Genomic DNA, 17,896 nt, shown 5'->3' on the forward strand with positions numbered 1-17,896 from the left:
TACATACTGGTTTGCTATGCATCCAGTTGAGAAGTAAAACAAATTGCACCAAAGTCATGGATTGATAGCACACAGCATTGTAATTCAATAAAACTATCTAGTAATAAACAAGTCTATTTAGCATTACTAAATACTTTTCCATGAATTTCTAATTGCTATTTGCATCGATGTAAAAAGTACAAAATGGAACTCATTTCCAGTATTTAAAACTACATGCATAGTATTATAATAAAACAAAGTTTAGGGGCCAGGGCTTAAAACTAAGGGATACACAAATATTTTCTATTTTTTTAAAAAAAGTTTCCTATAATTAGCAATGTACAGAGGAGTACAATTATGTGCCCCAAATTGAGTCTTTTAGAAAAAGTAAGCTTGAATCATTATTCAAAGCTAGATCACAAGGGTAGAATAATATGTTGAAAATTCACAATCCTTCCAGTCAGCATTTGTTTTGTTAAAGAGAATAGCACCCCTGCTTTCTCAGAGGAGAGTTTGAGTATAATTCTGGGCTGTATTATTTCAAGCTACAGATGTGGAGGCAATGATATTTTTGAATGTCTTATCATACCCCCACCCACCCACCCCACCCCCCAAAAACACCTGGGAGAAAAGTTTAGCATGCCTTTCTCTGTCATGCTCCAGTTTAGTAAGCATGCTTTTTTATGTGGAGGAACAATCAAAAATTTGATTCTGCTCCCCACATCTGAGGTCTGAAATGAAACAGTCCAGAATTCTACCACCACATTCTAAGAAAATGTGTAGATCAGCTCTCAAGAACATGTACTAATGATTCTCCCTGGAGTCTCTACTTTTGCAGAGTTCTATTTTAGACCAGCTCACAGTTTCCAGTTCTGTTCCCAAGGGATTACACATTCTGTACCAGTATTAAGGTACCCTGTTTATTTGCAACTGTTCTTTCATTTTTCACAGCAAGCTCTGGGAAAGTTTATTCCACTGCTGTGCTGGAACGGGCACAGCAGCTGGGATTTCTTAGACAATGCAGCATTGTTCTGAAAGATGTTTTCTTTTCCTCCTTTTCCTCTTCTTCTTCTTCTTTTTCCTCTTTAGCTGGCAGTTCCTCTGTACATTTCCTAGAAAGCACCACAGGTTCCATTTGAAACTGTTCTATCTGAATCTCAAGATGTTTCTGAATGGCCAGCCCAAGAACCTCAGGATCAACAGCTGCACCATAGACTTCCCACGTCATGCCTTCATCATCCCATCTTACTTCTCGTACTGGGGACTTTTCGCCCTCTGCCTCGGGTTCCAAATTCACTTCTGGGAACACGTGAGGGTGGCCTTCTGCTACAACAGAGGGGCTGGTTGCCACAGACTTGCATTCCTTTGTTGGGATGGTTTGTACTTCTGCATCTTTGCACTCAGGTGGAGGCTGCAGTCCTCGGGCAATGTCATTCATGGAGGTCATAGTCCATGTGTCCTTAGTCTTCGTGACAGTATTGACACCATCTTGGTGGCTATTCAGTACCACATAGGTTGTCTTCATTTCTTGTTGGGTCCTGTTTGGCTGCGGGTAAGGCTGAGCGTGCATCATGTGTTCCCCATGCGTGCTACAGCATCTCAGTATGCGTTTTGCATCCAGGCCCGATTCACTGACAGATGACACCAGCTTAGGAGGGGTTGCCATTTCCGTAGTAGGCAAAGATGGACAATACCCAGGGTTTACTTGTTCTTTCCCGGATTCACTAGCTGAGCAGACCAGCCGTGGAATGAACTGAACAGAAGGTATTGGCAAGGAATGGCAATAGGCTGGGATGGTGCCTTCTACCTTCATAGCAGCCTCCTGCCTAATGTTATAGGGAAGGGCAGAACTGTTGTGAATGGCCATCATGCCAGATGGGTACATGCCAGATGAAAAGTTACTGTACACAATTCCACCCTGAGCATACATTGCCCTGTTGGAGAGGTTATCACCATGCATGTGTGATCCAAGGACATTTGTGTGGTATGCTACAGGATCTGCAAACACAGTCGCATTATGTGACAGTGCACCATTGTCAAATATGTTAGTGGGCACATTTTGGTCTCTAGGCAAACTGGGGACCTGAGTCATGTGGCTTTGAAAATCTGTGGTGTTTTCATACGTTTCTGACCCATAGCGTGGTCTGTGATGAGCTACATGGCCCGCAGAAGTACCATAACTGCTGTTGGAACTCATAGCCGAGTATGTGGCACTGGACTCCATGTGGGGAATGGAACTCTGTTGCTTGCAGCTACAGGACAGGTCAGAAAGGCTTCTCTGGACTCCAGCTCCCAATCCCTCCATTGTACTCACATGCTGTGGATTTGCACCATAAGGTGAAGATACATTGTCAATAGTGCTGCTCTTGATGTGCGTTCTCATGCCCATCCCTTCCCCAGATACTGGGGACTGGTCAACACACAAGAAATGTTTGGAGCTCTTAGCAGTACTCTGCGTACTGTCACTCAGAGACACGCTGCTTACAGTCCTGACAGTGGATGCAATTTCTGAGTGGGTTGAAGACCATTCGGAACTAGGTGTGCTTCCAACATCATTCTCTCTCACCTGGGTTTGGCAAGCAGAACTACTGAGACTTTTTCGGAGCTCCTGTTTGCCATTCTGTCTTTCCTCAGAATCCGCTCGCTGGACACCTGCCAAATTTGAGGAGCTCTTTGAGAGAGGGTGGTTGTTCAGACTCAGGGTACCATGGCAGACAGAGTTTAAGGTTTGATGGGAATGGGTGCGGAGTCCATGACTGTTAGTTGCCATGACAAATGAGAGTTCTATGGGAAGAAAAGAAAGAGAAAATGTATTACTAACTCCAATATTAAATAAACAGCTTTGGTCAAGTTCTGAAAACATGAGTTCTTCAAGTTTGTAAGAAATGGGACACTGTGGTTTAGTGCAAACCAAAAGTAGAACTTGCAATTTACTCATGTGTGAGGGGAGTCCACAGACACCCCCTTCCCCTCTGCCTACAATAAAAGCTGTTGCAGGCTTGTATATAGAGCCTTCCCAGGGAGCCGGTATAGTCCCATAATAACCCTGTTAATGTAACCCGGTTACATTGCCAGTAACCACATAGCCTGCAGCAGTCAAGGTGCAACAGAGAACACAAAGAGCATCCAAAGATGGTTCTCCCCACCTACAGTCAACACAGTCCATTCTGTCTCTTCAGATTTATACCATCTCATCCTGCTGCATGGTGCTGACCTGACCTGAAGTTAGCCAACGTCCGCAGTAATTGTTTTTACATAAACAATGAAAAGGGCCTAGGTTACTGTATTAGCTAGCCATGCCAAAGGCACCAATCTCTTTGCTTCTTTGACAGTCATAAGCATCTCCTGTGTGGATAATATTGCTACAATGATTATGAGGCATGCACACGCGCGTGCACACACACACACATATCAAAGCAATCATAACAAATGTTATTACACAACATTGCTTTCTCTTTTGCAGTGTAACTCTAAATGCATCCAAAAGCGGGTACTTAGCCTTAGGTTAGTCTTGTCCCTACTTCCAATGCAGCGGCAGCCTGGTTGCTTCAACAGACACTTCTCTACCCTTTGCCCTAAAGGTAAAGTGTGCTGTCATATTGATTTCGACTCCTGGCAACCACAGAGCCATGTGGTTATCTTTGGTGGAATACAGGAGGGGTTTACCATTGCCATCTCCCACACAGTAAGAGATGATACCTTTCAGTATCCTCCTATATCGCTACTGCCCGATAGAGGTGTTTCTCATAGTCTGGGAAACATACCAGCAGGGATTCGAACCAGCAACCTCTTGCTCCCCAGGCAAGTTACTTTCCTGCTGCGCCATTAGGTGGCTACTACCCTTTGCCCTATCTATCAATCAGCCTATAAGCCATGCCTCTTACCACACCTGATCTTATACAGGCTCCTCCTCAGTCTCCAACTCTCCTCTAGTTTCTCAGAGCCACTATTGCTGGGGAGAGAGTCATTGTTAAGTTCCAGGTTATCAGCATTCAGGACTAGCCCCAGGGTCATGAAACGGGTTGTTTGGCACCACCATTTTTTCTCCTAAATATGGTATTTGATTTGTCCGAGCCTCAAGTTTCACCAACTTCTGCAGTAGCTGTTTTGATTTTTCTCCTTAATATGGTGTTCAGGTGTGAAAATCTGCACTTGGGCACAGCATAGAAGAAAACATGCTATTTGAGGTTGATGCGTTATGGGTACAAAACTGTTAGACAAGCAGAGGAAGGATTAGGATAGAAATGGAATTAACATCCACTATTTTTGGCTTAGCTTCAGAAGGGGATCTGGAATGCTTTCACTAATTCCACTGAACTGCTTTGCTTGAAACCAGTAAATGTGTGTGAGCATTTTCCCTATGAGTTATGATTAAAGCAGTGACCTACTTAATGCACTAGTAAATTTAGCTTCCAAATATTATTAAATTTTGCTTTGATAACCAATGCAGTGGGAAATTGCAGAGATCCCCTGACTGACAATAATGAGGGACTGAGAATCACCTGTGCGGTTTTAATTGTAATTTTAGAAATACAAAGGATGTAGATTAAATTAATAAGAATCTATAAAATCAGGGAGAACGGGGAACAAGGTTTCAGAGCATGTGGCATTATGTATTATTGTTGACAAAGAGCTTAGGAAAGCCCAGCATGAACACCAGTAAAAACCTTTTGATACAGAACAATCATCAGTAAAATTTATCTCTAAGGAATGAAAATAAATGTTTGATCTATGCTGTGACTGGCCCGTCTGATAAAGGCTCAGCTTTTTCATTTCTCAAACTTACCTGTCAGTTGAAGAATTAAACTCACTGCCAAGTAAGCAAAAAGCCCCCAATAGCAGAAACAGAGAGTTCTTTTTTTTTCATGATTGTAAATGAAATTGTGGTAGGCATTCATTTTTCTTACAAAGTTAAGACCTGTGAAATCTCTAGCTCACATCTTTTGCCATATCTTTCCCCTACACTCTCTCCCTCCCATCCTCCATTGCTTGCTTCAGAATCTCCCCAATGTAGCATCCTAACTCCCCCCACTCATCCCCCCAGCTTCTCCATTCTGGTGTGCGCCACGCTTTAGGAAGGGAGGGAGAGTTTCTGGCAGAGAGGCATTACTTCCCTGCACTCACAACCCCATCCCCACTCAAGGGTGGGGTTCTTCCCTCCCCCAAACTAGGTCCCAACATTCTCTCTCTTTGGCCCCTGAGTAGCCAAACTAACAGGATGGTGAAGCCCAAGAGCAATTCAAAGCATAGCTTCAATAGATAAAAGGAAGGAGGAGGGTGACAAACTCTCCCCTCAACTATGCTTCCTCCCCAGCCATTTGTCATTAAGCAGGAGTTACTTCTGGTCTCATCAGCTGCGGTGATGCAGCGGGGAAGCAGCTTGCCTAGGGAGCAAGAGGCTGTTAGTTCAAATCCCCGCCGGTGTGCTTCCCAGTCTGTGCCTAGTAAATATATATTTGTAGTCACCTATATCGGGCAGCAGTGATATCAGAAGGTGCTGGAGGAGGATGCTCACTTCAATGACAACGGCAAAAGGCATCATCTCATACTGCATGGGAGGGAGGCAATGGTAAACCACTCCTGTATTCTACCAAGAAAACCACATGGCTCTGTGGTCGCCAGGAGTTGACACCCACTCGATGGCACAATCCTTCCTTTCCTTATTTCTGGTCTCAGAACTTGGCCAGCAGAAAACAGTTGGGAAGAAACATGCTTTCCCTTTTTTGAGAAGGGAAAGCATAGGCAGAGGAAAGGTTCAGCCCAGACTGTGCTTTGAATTGCGCTCTTCCCAGCCATCTGCTTTATCGGACTTTGGCATTGCCTGGATTCTGACAAAGATCTGCCACCATCTTACCTAGGTCATACTTCAGTGTGCTTTATCTGTATGTGCTAACAGATATGTATAGGTAAATTAAGCTGATTCTATGAGGTGAAACAGACTGGTTCCAATCGGTAAAGGAGTAAGACAAGGCTGTATACTTCCTCCTTCTTTATTCAACTTATATGCTGAACATATACTGAGGGAAGCTGGACTGGAAGAAGATGAGGATGGTTTTAAAGTTGGAGGAAGAAACATCAATAACTTGTGCTATGCTGATGACACCACTCTGATAGCTGAGAATGTGGATGATCTGCAAGCTCTAGTAATGAAAGTCAAGGAGCACAGTGAAAAAATGGAACTACGTGTAAAGAAGACTAAACTAATGACAACGGGTACAGCAACCAACCCTCAGAATTGATAATGAAGACACTGAAGTGGTGGATAGCTTCTGTCTACCATCATCATCATCGACCATCATCAGTAAAGGATCTAGCAGTCAATAAATACACCACAGACTAGCACTTGGTAGGGTTGCAGTAAAGGCCTTGGAAAGGATATTTAGATGCTGTGATGTGTCTATACCTAGAAAGATTAGCATTGTTCAAACAATGGTTTTTCCCGTGACACTCTATGGATGCGAAAGCTGGACTTTGAAGAAGCAAGGTAGAAAAAGTATTGACACTTATGAACTTTGGTGCTGGAGAAGAGTTTTGAGGATACCATGGACAGCCAAGAAAACAAACAAATGAATCATAGAACAAATCAATCTAGAATTTTCACTCGAGGCACAAATGACCAGGCTCAAGCTATCATACTTTGGACATATTATGCAAAGATCCAGCTCCCCTGAGAAGTCCATAATGCTGGGGAAAGTGGAAGGAGAAGAGGACAAGCAGCAGCAAGGTGGATGGACTTGATTACAACAGCAACGAATGCACCACTGAGAGACCTTAAAGGCCAAGTTGAAGACAGATCATCCTGGAGAGAATCTCTCTATGTGGTTGCTAAGGATCAACACTGACTTGATGACACTTAATCAATCAATCATGAGTACAGGAACAACTGTTCCAAATGCTGGTGGAAGGGAACCTCCTCCCTTCCTCAGAATTTCAAACATCTAGAGATTGACATGCACAATCTATACATTCATCTGCACTAAAAGTGCGATTCTCTTTTACCACTACAACAGCATCAACAAAATGGCATTATTTATTTATACCCAACCCCTCCAGTACAATACTGCTTGAGGTGGCTCACAACAGTAAAATTAATATAAAGATTAAAACAATAAAACAAAACACAGCATAGAATAAAATCAATTAAAACAAACCAAATTAAAAATAACCACCCAATAATGATAAAGTAAAATAAAAAGTCAGTCAAGAGAGTTAAAAGCCTCTCTAAACAGATGGATTTTGAAATCTTTTTTTTTTAATGGTAAGGGAAGGAGCATGGCAAGGTTCTTCTGGGAGGGCATTCCATAGTTGAGGGGCCATAACGAAGAAGGCCCTGTCTTTTGTCCCTGCCAACCTAATCTCGGTCAGTGGTGGGGCTGTGAGCAGGAAAAGATGATGAGCAAAAGGCTCTGGTTGATCTGTCTGGGCAAATGCAGTCTGACAGATACCCCAGCTCTAAGCTGTGTAAGGCTTTATAGGTCAAGACCAGCACTTTGAATCTGGCCTGGAAGCAAACTGGCAGTCAGTGAGGCTGCCGCTTGTGACTACACTCACAAGCATCTTTGCAGCAGCATTCTGAACAAGCTGAAACTTCCGAACCATCTTCAAGGGCAGCCCCATGCAGAGCAGATTACAGTAATCCAACTTGGATGTTACCAGTGCATGAGTGACTATAAGGTTTGACTTCAAGTAGGGCCGCAGCTGGTGTACCAGCTATAGCTGGTAAAATGCACTCCTGCACACTACCGCTGCCTGTGCCTCCAAGGACAGAGCCAGAAGCACCCCCAAGCTGCGAACTTGGTCTTTCAGGCGGCATGTGACCCCAACCAGGACTACATTTACCTCACCACTCGGCTAATTGGTTTTATTTACTCAGGGCACTTCTGTCTTATCTGGCTCAAATTTCAGTTTGTCCGCATCCAATCAAGAACAGCCTGCAGGCACTGGTTCAGGGCATCTACTGCCTCCCTGGTGTTAACTGATTTAAATGATAGGTAGAACTGGGTATCATCAGCATATTGATGACACCGTGGCCCAAACCCACGGATGACATCTCCCAGTGGTTTCATGTAGATGTTAAAGAGCATGGGGGCCAAAATAGAACCCTGCAGCACCCCATAGGCCAAGGGCTACAGCAGGCTTTCCCCAATACCACCTTCTGGGTGGGAATTGTATCACAAGTTGGGACACAGTGGGACCTGTATCACAAGTCCCAACTGGAGAAACGGCCCAAAAAGACACCATGGTCGATGGTATTGAAACCATTGAAAGATCCAGGAGAATTAACAGGGGCACACTCCCCCTATCTATTTCCTGGTGTAGGTCATCCACCAGAGAGACCAAGGCAGTTTTCATTCCATATCCAGATGGAAAGCCAGACTGGAAAGGATCCAAGTAATCAGTTTCTTCCAGGATTGCCTGGAACCGAGAGGCCATCACATGCTCCAATACCTTGCCCAAAAATGGAAGATTAGAAACTGGCCAAAAGTTATTTAAGATGGTTGGGCTTAAAGAGGGCTTTCTCAGGAGTAGTCTAATTAGTGCCTCCTTTAACATGGAGGGCACCACCCCGATTCTGGGAAGCAATTACCATCCCTGCCACCCAAAGATCTAACCCCTCTGGCTGCCTTCACCATCCACAAAGAACAAGGATCTAGCACACATGTGGTAGGTCTCAGATTTCCAAGCAGCCTGTCCACCTCCTCAGGCAACACAGTCTGAAAGATAGCCAATCTAATAGGACCAGATGGTACATAGGCAACATTCAGTTCTGGTTCTGCAAATATCATAACATCCAAGTTGGCCCAGATACAAGCAACTTTATCCACACAATGTAATCAAACTAGTCACAGTGGGCTGATGAAGGTTTGATTTGATGATCTTTGGGGCCCTGTAGAGGATTAAAGTCTTTGTCTCAGAGTAAGTCTCTGTGAGGGGAAGGAAAATGCTGAATCATCCCCCTATGCTTTCCAAGTAAGGCTTTTCCTTACTTTCCTGTGTTGCTGATAGTTTCAAAAATGGCTGCCACCACCACCCCTCTTTATAACAGAGCTTGACCCTCCCTGGGCCTGGGGTGGAAATCCCAGGGGAAAACTCCCTTTATGTTGCTTTGAGCTAAATGCAAAAACCTTCCACATGCAAGCCAACACATGGTGAGAAAACTGGTAGATTGCTGAATGACTGAGGTGTGTGTGCACCAGAATGAGATCCCCTTTCCCTTTCCTGAGTTAAAATGCACTCAGAGAAGTTTGTAAAATGCAAAGAACAAAAAGAAAACAACTTTATTCAACGGCTGCAGACCACTGCCATCTGAGGCTCTCTCAGCTTTCAGTTACAGGTAAAAATACTCCATGATTACAAGAATACTTCAAAAAGCACCCCAGTTGCAGGGAACAGGGATGTAGCAAGATACAAAAGCACCTTTGAAAAGCTAACTAAATCTTTTACAATGCCCTGGCTGGATGGGCAAAGACTAGCATTTTTTAAATTTAGTTATGTTACAGGTAAACAATCCTAGAAGAGTTTCAGGGATATACAAAGCACAGAAAAGAAAAGTCTAAAGCCAAGTCTGACTAGACGCACTTTTCCCTAGGCTACTACCCAAAGCCCAAAGCTCTGCCTTCCTTTTCTTCTTGAACACACCAAACCATGGTAGAGGATCCAAGTTTCCTTCCCTCCTGGCTTCCCCGGACTTGCAGAGAGATTTCCTTGCAGCCAGACCTCATGGCCACATCTCCCCTTCTCCTCCAGCCAACTCCTCCTAACAAAGAAACCCTTCTTCCTCTCCAACGGCTCTCTAGGTTCCACCCAACTGGTGTGATCAGTGGTGGAGTGGGATCGCCGGTGGCCTGTGTGCAGCCGCGGCAGCACTCTGCTAACTCCACCCCCACACCTGACATCAGACGCTGGGATAGCCATGCTCCCGCATCTGATGTCAAACGTGGGGGGTGGTTTGGCTCCCAAACGGAGCCTTGAGGCTCCGTTCGGGACCGGGAGTGCAGTTTAACTGCCAAAGGGGCCGCACAGCCCCTTCGGCAGTTAAAATAAGGCTGGTGCGGCTTTTACAGCGCAGCCCAGGAACTGCCCCTTCAGGAGCTAGTTAGGCTGGTGCTGCATTCACAGCACGCAGCCAGGAGCAGATCTTCCCTACCTTTGCAGGGAAGAGCTACTCCTGGTGCGTGGCCCCTGCTCAGGAGCTAAACTAGCACCCTCACGTCTGATGTCAGATGTGGGGTGTGTGTGTCAGGGCCGTGAAGCACGGCCCCTGATTGGGCGCGGCCCAGGTTCTTTGAACCCATTCGTCCAATGATGGCTCCGCTCCTGGGTGTGATGATTGGTTGATCCCTAGAATTCGCCAGCTTGTCAGTCAGGGTTCACTTCTGGTTAATCCTTTAGTGGGAGTGGTGGCTGTTCACTACAGGCCCTCATTGAGTAGCCCCCGAACCACTCAAGAAAGCTCCACTGGGCAACATCAAGTGGGTACAATGGTGGCGGAGAAGCAAGATTTCCTTGTCACCACCACTGCCACAGAATAGGCTCTAAGATATAGGTACAGTCTCGTAAAGATCAATAAATCTGCACTGCACATTTAAGCATTCACAGAATATTCAGAGGCTATGACTGTATTCCCCAGCCACATCTTTTAAAAGTTGGGACATTCTTTCTGCAACAGTTCTTGAATATATTGTAAAAGTCTTCATAAGGAACCAAACTGTGCATAAATAATTAAGGGCAAGAGGCTCTACTTTAACACCAAGGTGTCCACTTGTCTTATTTTATACCAAGAAGAGCAGTGTGATTTTAATTTACTTATAAGATTGACTGCAGCAGAAGGCTGCTATATCTAGGTTCTTATCTCTGCATAAGCTCATTACAGACACCCTGATTACAACCAGCAACTCTTCTGAAATCTTGCTTGGGAAGAAATGTGCAGAAGAGCCTATGGTGAATGGCCTGCAATGACACCACTTGATTATGCAAAGTGGGCCTTTCCCTAGTTGTTGGGCTCAAGCTGCACACAGAACAGTGGCAGAATCACATTGTTGAGCAAGGGTCTGCCCCATGCATGTTGCAAGCAGGGAAGACATTTAAAATAGGACAGAAGGGCAGGCAGGCAAGGAGTGCTGAATCCTTCCCATCCCATCCACTGATTTCCCCTCCACAGTTATTTGCTGCCTTTTATAATGACATGGGGCTGCCATCATTAAATAGAGTTTTTGCCTGCTTGGGGTTGCCTGCCCTGTGATGGCCCATCAAGGCCCATCTTGGCATAAAAATACCAGCAAGAGCTGAGAGGCCAAACTGGACACCGTATGAGAAACATGTGAAGTGTTGACTTATTCTCACTTTAATGCAGTCATGGTGGGGGAGCACTTAAAATTTGATCAGAGCAGAGTAGCGACAGGGGATGCTTACCCTTTTCTTTCCCCATATGCTGTTTGTCCATTAAAAATTGCCCTCCCCGAGCTCTTTCTCGTAGTATTTTGCCCCATAGGTGGGAAAGCCGCTAGGAGAGTAAATTTCACTACCAAATACAGCCCACAGAAAAAAGGAAAGACCTTAACTACATCCATCTTGTATGTATTGCCTTCCCAGAATCACTGCTTTAAGCAGTTCCTATCTTCTTAGCAATACCCCTGATTAACAGGCAAAGGTCAGCAGGGCAAGTGGGGGTGGAGTTTATCAACAGCAGCACATGCAGATAAGGCCCATGTATAAATGGTCATTTCTCTTAGAAGGGTTTTCACTATGTTCTATAGTGAGGCTTTGTTCTGTCATTGGTTGCATTGACCCTGATGCCATAAGAAGCTGCCTTATATGAAACTAGACCATTCATCCATCGTGCTCAATACTGCCTCAGACTGGCAACGGCTCCCTAGAGACCTCACCTCTCTCCTGGTCTTGTTATCTATAGTGAAATCCTTTTTAACTAGAGAGGATGTCATGTTTGTTTAGAAGTGACATGAGTGCTCCCATGTTGGAGCAGTATGGCAAGAGAGCGCTTGACCTCTAAGCAGGTAATAAATAAATAAAGCCAGGCTTAAATCTGATAAACTAGCACAGACTCTGGGGAAGGGAGAATGGGTTGTTTATTGCTAGTGATATCGCAGACATTATCCAGTAAGTGCTCGTGCTCAGATTCCACATGACACTTATCAGGGGGATCACATTTTCCCAGCCAGAAAGTAGCGAAGACTGAGTGCGAGAGAAATCTCTCTCTCCAGCAGAAATGTTGACTTAAGGATGGTTTGTATATTTGCCCAGAGTACTGGGGAGAAACAGTGGCATGGCTCTGAATCCAGGACCTCCCTCCCACAGAGACATGGCAGGTAGTTCAGGTGACAAGGCAGGTGGGGAAGACCTTATTATTCAGACCTAGGGAAGCCCTGTGCTGCCAGAACTCCCCTCCCAATGCCAGGGAAATGGGAAGACACAGATTCCGCATTCTCACCACGACCCAAGGACAGGGCCCTGCTTTCACTCTCCAATTCAGTTCCTCAAGGACCTGCCAGTTCAAGCAGAGCGCACCCCCCATGTGCTGCCAGAGCCAGAATGTACAAAACTGGGCCCTTGAAACTACAGAGCCTTTCTCAGGGAAGGGGCAATCCACTCTACTGAGTAGAAGCCATATAAACAAACAGCCAGCCTCAAGCATCCACTGGAGCAACATCTCTCTTACTTTGTTGTACCTAACTCTCTTGTTCTGCTCAAAGCTATCCAAGGTCCCAATCCATTGTACTACTATGCTCCCCTAGAAGCTGTCCCTCCTGGAACCCCTACCAACACCCAGACCCCAGTCCTGGTGAAGGCCCCAACTCAGTCCTTGAGCCCCACCTAGAACAGATAAGTAGTCAACATATTCCTTCAAAGTCAACTGACTACTCAAAACTAATTATGCATGCATGGGGTGGGGAGCATGATGGACGGTTGATAGGTAGCTACAAATTATTTGATACATATGAGCATCACCCTCACTGGAAGCAGGCAAAAGGGTGCTGATGCACACCCATTTCTGAGCACAGAACCTCTACTATACCAGATTGCAAACCTGCAAGCAACATAAAATAGATTGTCAGCACTGTCAGCTCTGACAGCCCCAGCCACCTGTCAAAGGAGTGAGGGACTGAATCTAGCAGTCCCTTCCTTCTGTCCATTAATGATAAGACAGATCCCAATATCTCCAAAGAAGGGGTTGATGCTTTAATGTCAACAGCACTGTCCACCTGTTGGGCAGTTGGACACCTCTCTGCACATCTCTCTCTCTGCACAGGAACCAAGAGAATCCGCCTTGGAAAGCGAAAAGCTTTCCAAAGCTCAGCAGGGGGAGGAGTGCAACTCTAAGCCTCAAAGGAAAGCCACTGAGAGACCTCAAGTGGTGGAGGTCCCCTAGAAATATTATTGGGAGGAGGTGATCTCACCCAGTCCATTGCCCATCACAACAGCTACATTCAGCAACATATTTGCTTAAAGAGGAAAAATGCTTTTAAAAATGTAAAAAAGAAAAGAGATCCCCACTCCAAAAGAGAATCTGGGACAGTCTAGATGTTACAAAAACAAAACAAAAATGAATGAGTCACCCATTCTTTGTATGACTTTGAAATATCTGTAATTTACTTGTTTCTCTATTTACATAATTGCAACACAGGGATGAAGTTTTTAAGGCTTAATTTGTGTTTGTATTACTGAATTTCTTCCAGGAGCATTACACACAGTACATTAAGGCAATGTAAAAGAGATCTTCAGCTAAAACAAAACCCAAGAAAAATTCTTTGCTCCTGCCACAGCCCTAATTCAATCATTTGATCCTTTCATACTCATAATGGGATCTGGACAGTACAACTTGCACACACAAAAGTCTGCATGTGGGCTTAGTGTTTTTACATCAACTATTATCATCAGCACAACAACATAAATGGGAACCAGATACTTCACCTCATTCTCTTCTCCCCTCCACACACCTGCAATATGTCAGGTGGGATGGCTAATCCCAAGGATTTCACATATGCAACTCAAAGGATTATCCAAGCAATGTTGTCGTTTTGTCACAGGTAACAACATTTCTCTAATTAAAAAATGAAGAGTTTCTTTTTTAAGTGGCGGTCTTAAAAATGTCTTTCCTTCCAGATGGTAAATTGCTGCTAATCAAATCACTGCACTGGGTTCTACTTAATGCTCAGACTGACCTTTCTTTTACTTTTAGCTGCACTTGAAATAATCTTGTTCAAGCAAATAAACCCAAGGCAGCGTGCATTTAATGTAGGTCACTAAGCATACTTGCCCATAACCTGTTTCAGAGCTACCCTGGAGCACCTGAAGAAACCCTCCCTAAGACCCTGCTTACACTTGGACTATTAACATCCTTACCAATGCGTTTCTTAACATAGTTGTCTTCCTTCCCCTGCCCACAGCATACGTTGTAAACCACGTGTGACATGCACGCAAGTGGGGTTCCATTTTGTATTAACCACCCAGGGAATTTTTGTATGGGGCGATATAAAAGTGTAGTAAATAAATAAATTATGGAGATGGACTTAGTGCTTTTGTCTTAGAGCACCCCATATTTTTTACACAGCACAAGACTTGTCCTGCAGCCTTTAGCATGCATGCTACTTTTGCCAGGCTATGCCAGGTTTCAAAACTTGAGAGGATAACCTGAAAGACAGTTGCATATACCTGTATATATGACCTCCCCCAAAACACACACACACACACACACACACACACACTTTATTAAAGGTTCCAGTTTAGTTTCATATAAGGTTTTACTTGAAGTTCATTGGTGCAGCAAGTTACAAACTATTAAGATATTTACATTAGTTAAATTAAATGAAGTAGTTAGTACAAGTAAGGGCTAGATAATTGCCCTGTAGCATTAGCTTCCCTTATATTTTTAATTCAATTTTATTTTGCTGCATTTAACTCAATCATTTATACTGTGGTTTGATGGCTTGTCATTTGTATGGCTTGGCTTCTTGTATGAATTACTGAAGTTTTCTTATAAGACTGGGATAATCATGGTTCTTATTAGAAGACAAAATAACTGAAGATGGTATTATGAGTGATATAAAAAGGATTTAAATATTAGCCATCTAATACTTCAATATTTCCCTGCTAACTGAGCAAAGAGACACCTTTAAAAAGTGGTGATTCTTTTATATTTAGCATGGGGAGAGCAACTGGCCCTACCCAACCCCAGCATAGAATCCCTCCAGTGGCTATTGCTGGTAACTGCCTTAGGTTTCTTTTTAGATTGTGAGACCTTTGGGGACAGGGGAACATCTTAGTCATGTATTATCAGAGGCGTAACTAGGGAAAACGGCGCCCGGGGCAAGCACTGAAATTGCGCCCCCCCTGCCGCCCCCCCAGCATACATCTGACTGACACACATGTATCATACAAGCCAACTTCACAGGGTTGTTGTGAGGAAAAACCTAAGTATAATGTAGTATGTATCATCATTGCATCATAATTCTGATGTTTGGGATACAAGTTGTATCCCAAACATAAGAATCATGATGCAATGATGATACATACTACATTATACTTAGGTTTTTCCTCACAACAACCCTGTGGAGTTGGCTTGTATTTCAAACATTAGCTGTTTTAGAAAGGGCTGTGAAGACGTTCCATCTTGCTTTGGATGCTTGATTCCTGACTTTTAATGTTGGTTTCATTTTCAACATTATCTTATTTGGATTTATCTTGCTGAAAATTGTCTGCTGTTTTATGTTGCTTTGCTTTGGGACAAGTGATATCACGAGTAACTTGTCCTATTAATTTCAATGGGACTTCCCTTCAGAAATTTAGTCAGGATATCAGCCATAGTTATTATGTATTTAACCATGTTGTGAATTACTTTGTGAAAAACCAGCATAGAAATAAGGAAAGGAGTTAAAGGGAGATTGTTGGTAAGGGAGAAGAAAGAGAGAAAAAGAAGATTGTTTGGCGGAGAGCTTGTTCAAGAAGTGGGCTTTAAAGAGGGGCTTAAAAAGCCAGCAATATAAAATTATACATATATATATATATAGGTTGCTATTTTTCTTTTAAGGGCTGGTTTTTTGCACTCTCTGATTTTTAGCTTTATGGCAAACCTTTTTCCTTCTTCCCTCCGCAGAGTTGGTGCCATGTTCTTTATGATCTGCGATTTGCATAAAAGTGTTTTGTGCAATTATTAATCACCCCCCTCCTTAAAAAAAAAATTAAGGAAAGGAGACTATGGCTAGGTAGTAGGTAGTAGGTAAGTAGGTGGCGCTTTTATTTCAGGGTGGGGTGGGGAAGAAACCAAATAATCTGGCAGGTTTAGTGGGGAGAGAGGGAACCTAGCAATCCTATGCAATGCAAACTGTGGATTGCCCTGTGTGCAAACACGCTTTGGCGATTCCCCCCCCCCCACGTGCTGAAGAGCGTGGATTGTGGGGATCTTGCCCTGCATCCCAAATCCCAGCAGGAAACGCTCCTTGGAGGTGAAGGAAAGCGTGCGAGAGAAATTACACCACCCAAGCCCCGTCTCTAGATTTATGGTTGGTTGCATAAGGGCTTGATCATTTCCATATATTGAAATGTGGTGTCCTTTGCACGCATCGCCCAAGCCCTTGGGAAAAAAGGAGCAGGGGGCGGGAAGGATATGGCAGTGGTTGGGGTGGCGGGGAGAGACATTGGATTCCGGCTTGATCAATGCTGACTGTGAAGCCAGGGGGATTGAAAAACACACACCTTGTTGTGACCACCGCCACGCTTCTTTACGCGAGCGCGACTCTCATCCACCCGCCGCCCACCCGCCGCCGAATCCTGGCTGTCCGTGCCGGGTCAGTGTCCGTGTGTCCTGCTGCTCCTGCCTGCACCTGCTGCAGCCCCAGCCAGCCCCAGCAACAACGCTCGGCTCTCCTCTCCTCCGCTCCGCGACCGCCACGTGCAGGCGAACCGAGCTGGGACTGGGAGGACGGAGATGCACCGCACGCCGGCCGAGTCGCGCGTGCGCAGTGTGAGTAGCAGAGTGAGCATTAAAGGCGCCCGCTGCCAAGCCAGCCAGGCTAGCTGCAATGCCAATGGTGGGGGGAGGACCGCTTGTGGGGGGGCGGGGAGGGAGGGGGCGCCGATGCGCTCCCTTGACTGCTGCTGCAGCTGAGCCGCAGAAATTTGTATTAAATTTTTTTTAAAAAAATAATAATTTTGGATCGGCAGGGGTCATGGCGGCGCCCCCCACGTGGCCCGCAACGATGGCACCCGGGGCACGTGCCCCCCCTGCCCCCTATCATTACGCCTCTGTGTATTATATATTTTTCCATGCAAACTGCTTTGGGAACTTTGGTTGAAGAGTGGTATATAAATATTTGTTGTAGTTGTAGTAATAGTAGTAATGACAGATTTTTTAAAAGGCTTGTCCAAAAACCCTCAAATAACAAACCCTCTTAAGAATCTGTTCCACAAATTGAACAGCTGGTAGATGGTAACAGCTGGTCTAACTGGGCAAAGAGGCACCTTTTAAACCTGGTGATTCTCTTGATTTAGCAGGGGGACAGTAACTGGCCCTATCCACCCTCAGCACACTACCTCCAGTGACTGTTGCTGGTGTCTATTTTATGTTTCTTTTTAGATTGTGAGCCCTTTGGGATCCATCTTATTTATCTTATTTCTTTTTTCAGAAGAATTGGTTCTATTTTGCGGAGACAAAGTTGTTTGCTGCTAAAACAGAGACCCCTAACCCCTGATAACTTGGCAAAGAGGCACCTTTTAACGTGGCGATTCTATTTATTTAGCAGGGGGACAGTAACTAGCCCTATCCACCCCCAGCACAGTACCTCCAGTGACTGTTGCTGGTGTCTATCTGATGTTTCTTTTAGATTGTGAGCCCTTTGGGGACAGGGTTCCATCTTATTTATTATTTCTCTATGTAAACCACTTTGGAATTTTTTTTGCTGAA

General features: G+C 44.6%; 1 protein-coding gene across 4 annotated transcripts in view; it reads right to left on the reverse strand.

The window, feature by feature from the left end:
* Nucleotides 1-595: 595 nt before the first annotated feature.
* Nucleotides 596-17,896, reverse strand: part of GPRIN2 (G protein regulated inducer of neurite outgrowth 2) — a 47,904-nt gene continuing 30,603 nt past the window's right edge. For all 4 annotated transcript variants that reach the window (XM_053311862.1, XM_053311863.1, XM_053311861.1 and 1 more), the window contains exon 2: nucleotides 596-2,763. In XM_053311862.1, coding sequence (XP_053167837.1) covers nucleotides 947-2,749 — 1,803 coding nt within the window. In that variant the 5' untranslated portion in view covers nucleotides 2,750-2,763 and the 3' untranslated portion in view covers nucleotides 596-946. The remainder of the gene's footprint in view (nucleotides 2,764-17,896) is intronic.

The sequence above is a fragment of the Hemicordylus capensis genome, chromosome 3, assembly GCF_027244095.1.
Source record: "Hemicordylus capensis ecotype Gifberg chromosome 3, rHemCap1.1.pri, whole genome shotgun sequence".
In the NCBI taxonomy this organism is placed as follows: domain Eukaryota; kingdom Metazoa; phylum Chordata; class Lepidosauria; order Squamata; family Cordylidae; genus Hemicordylus; species Hemicordylus capensis.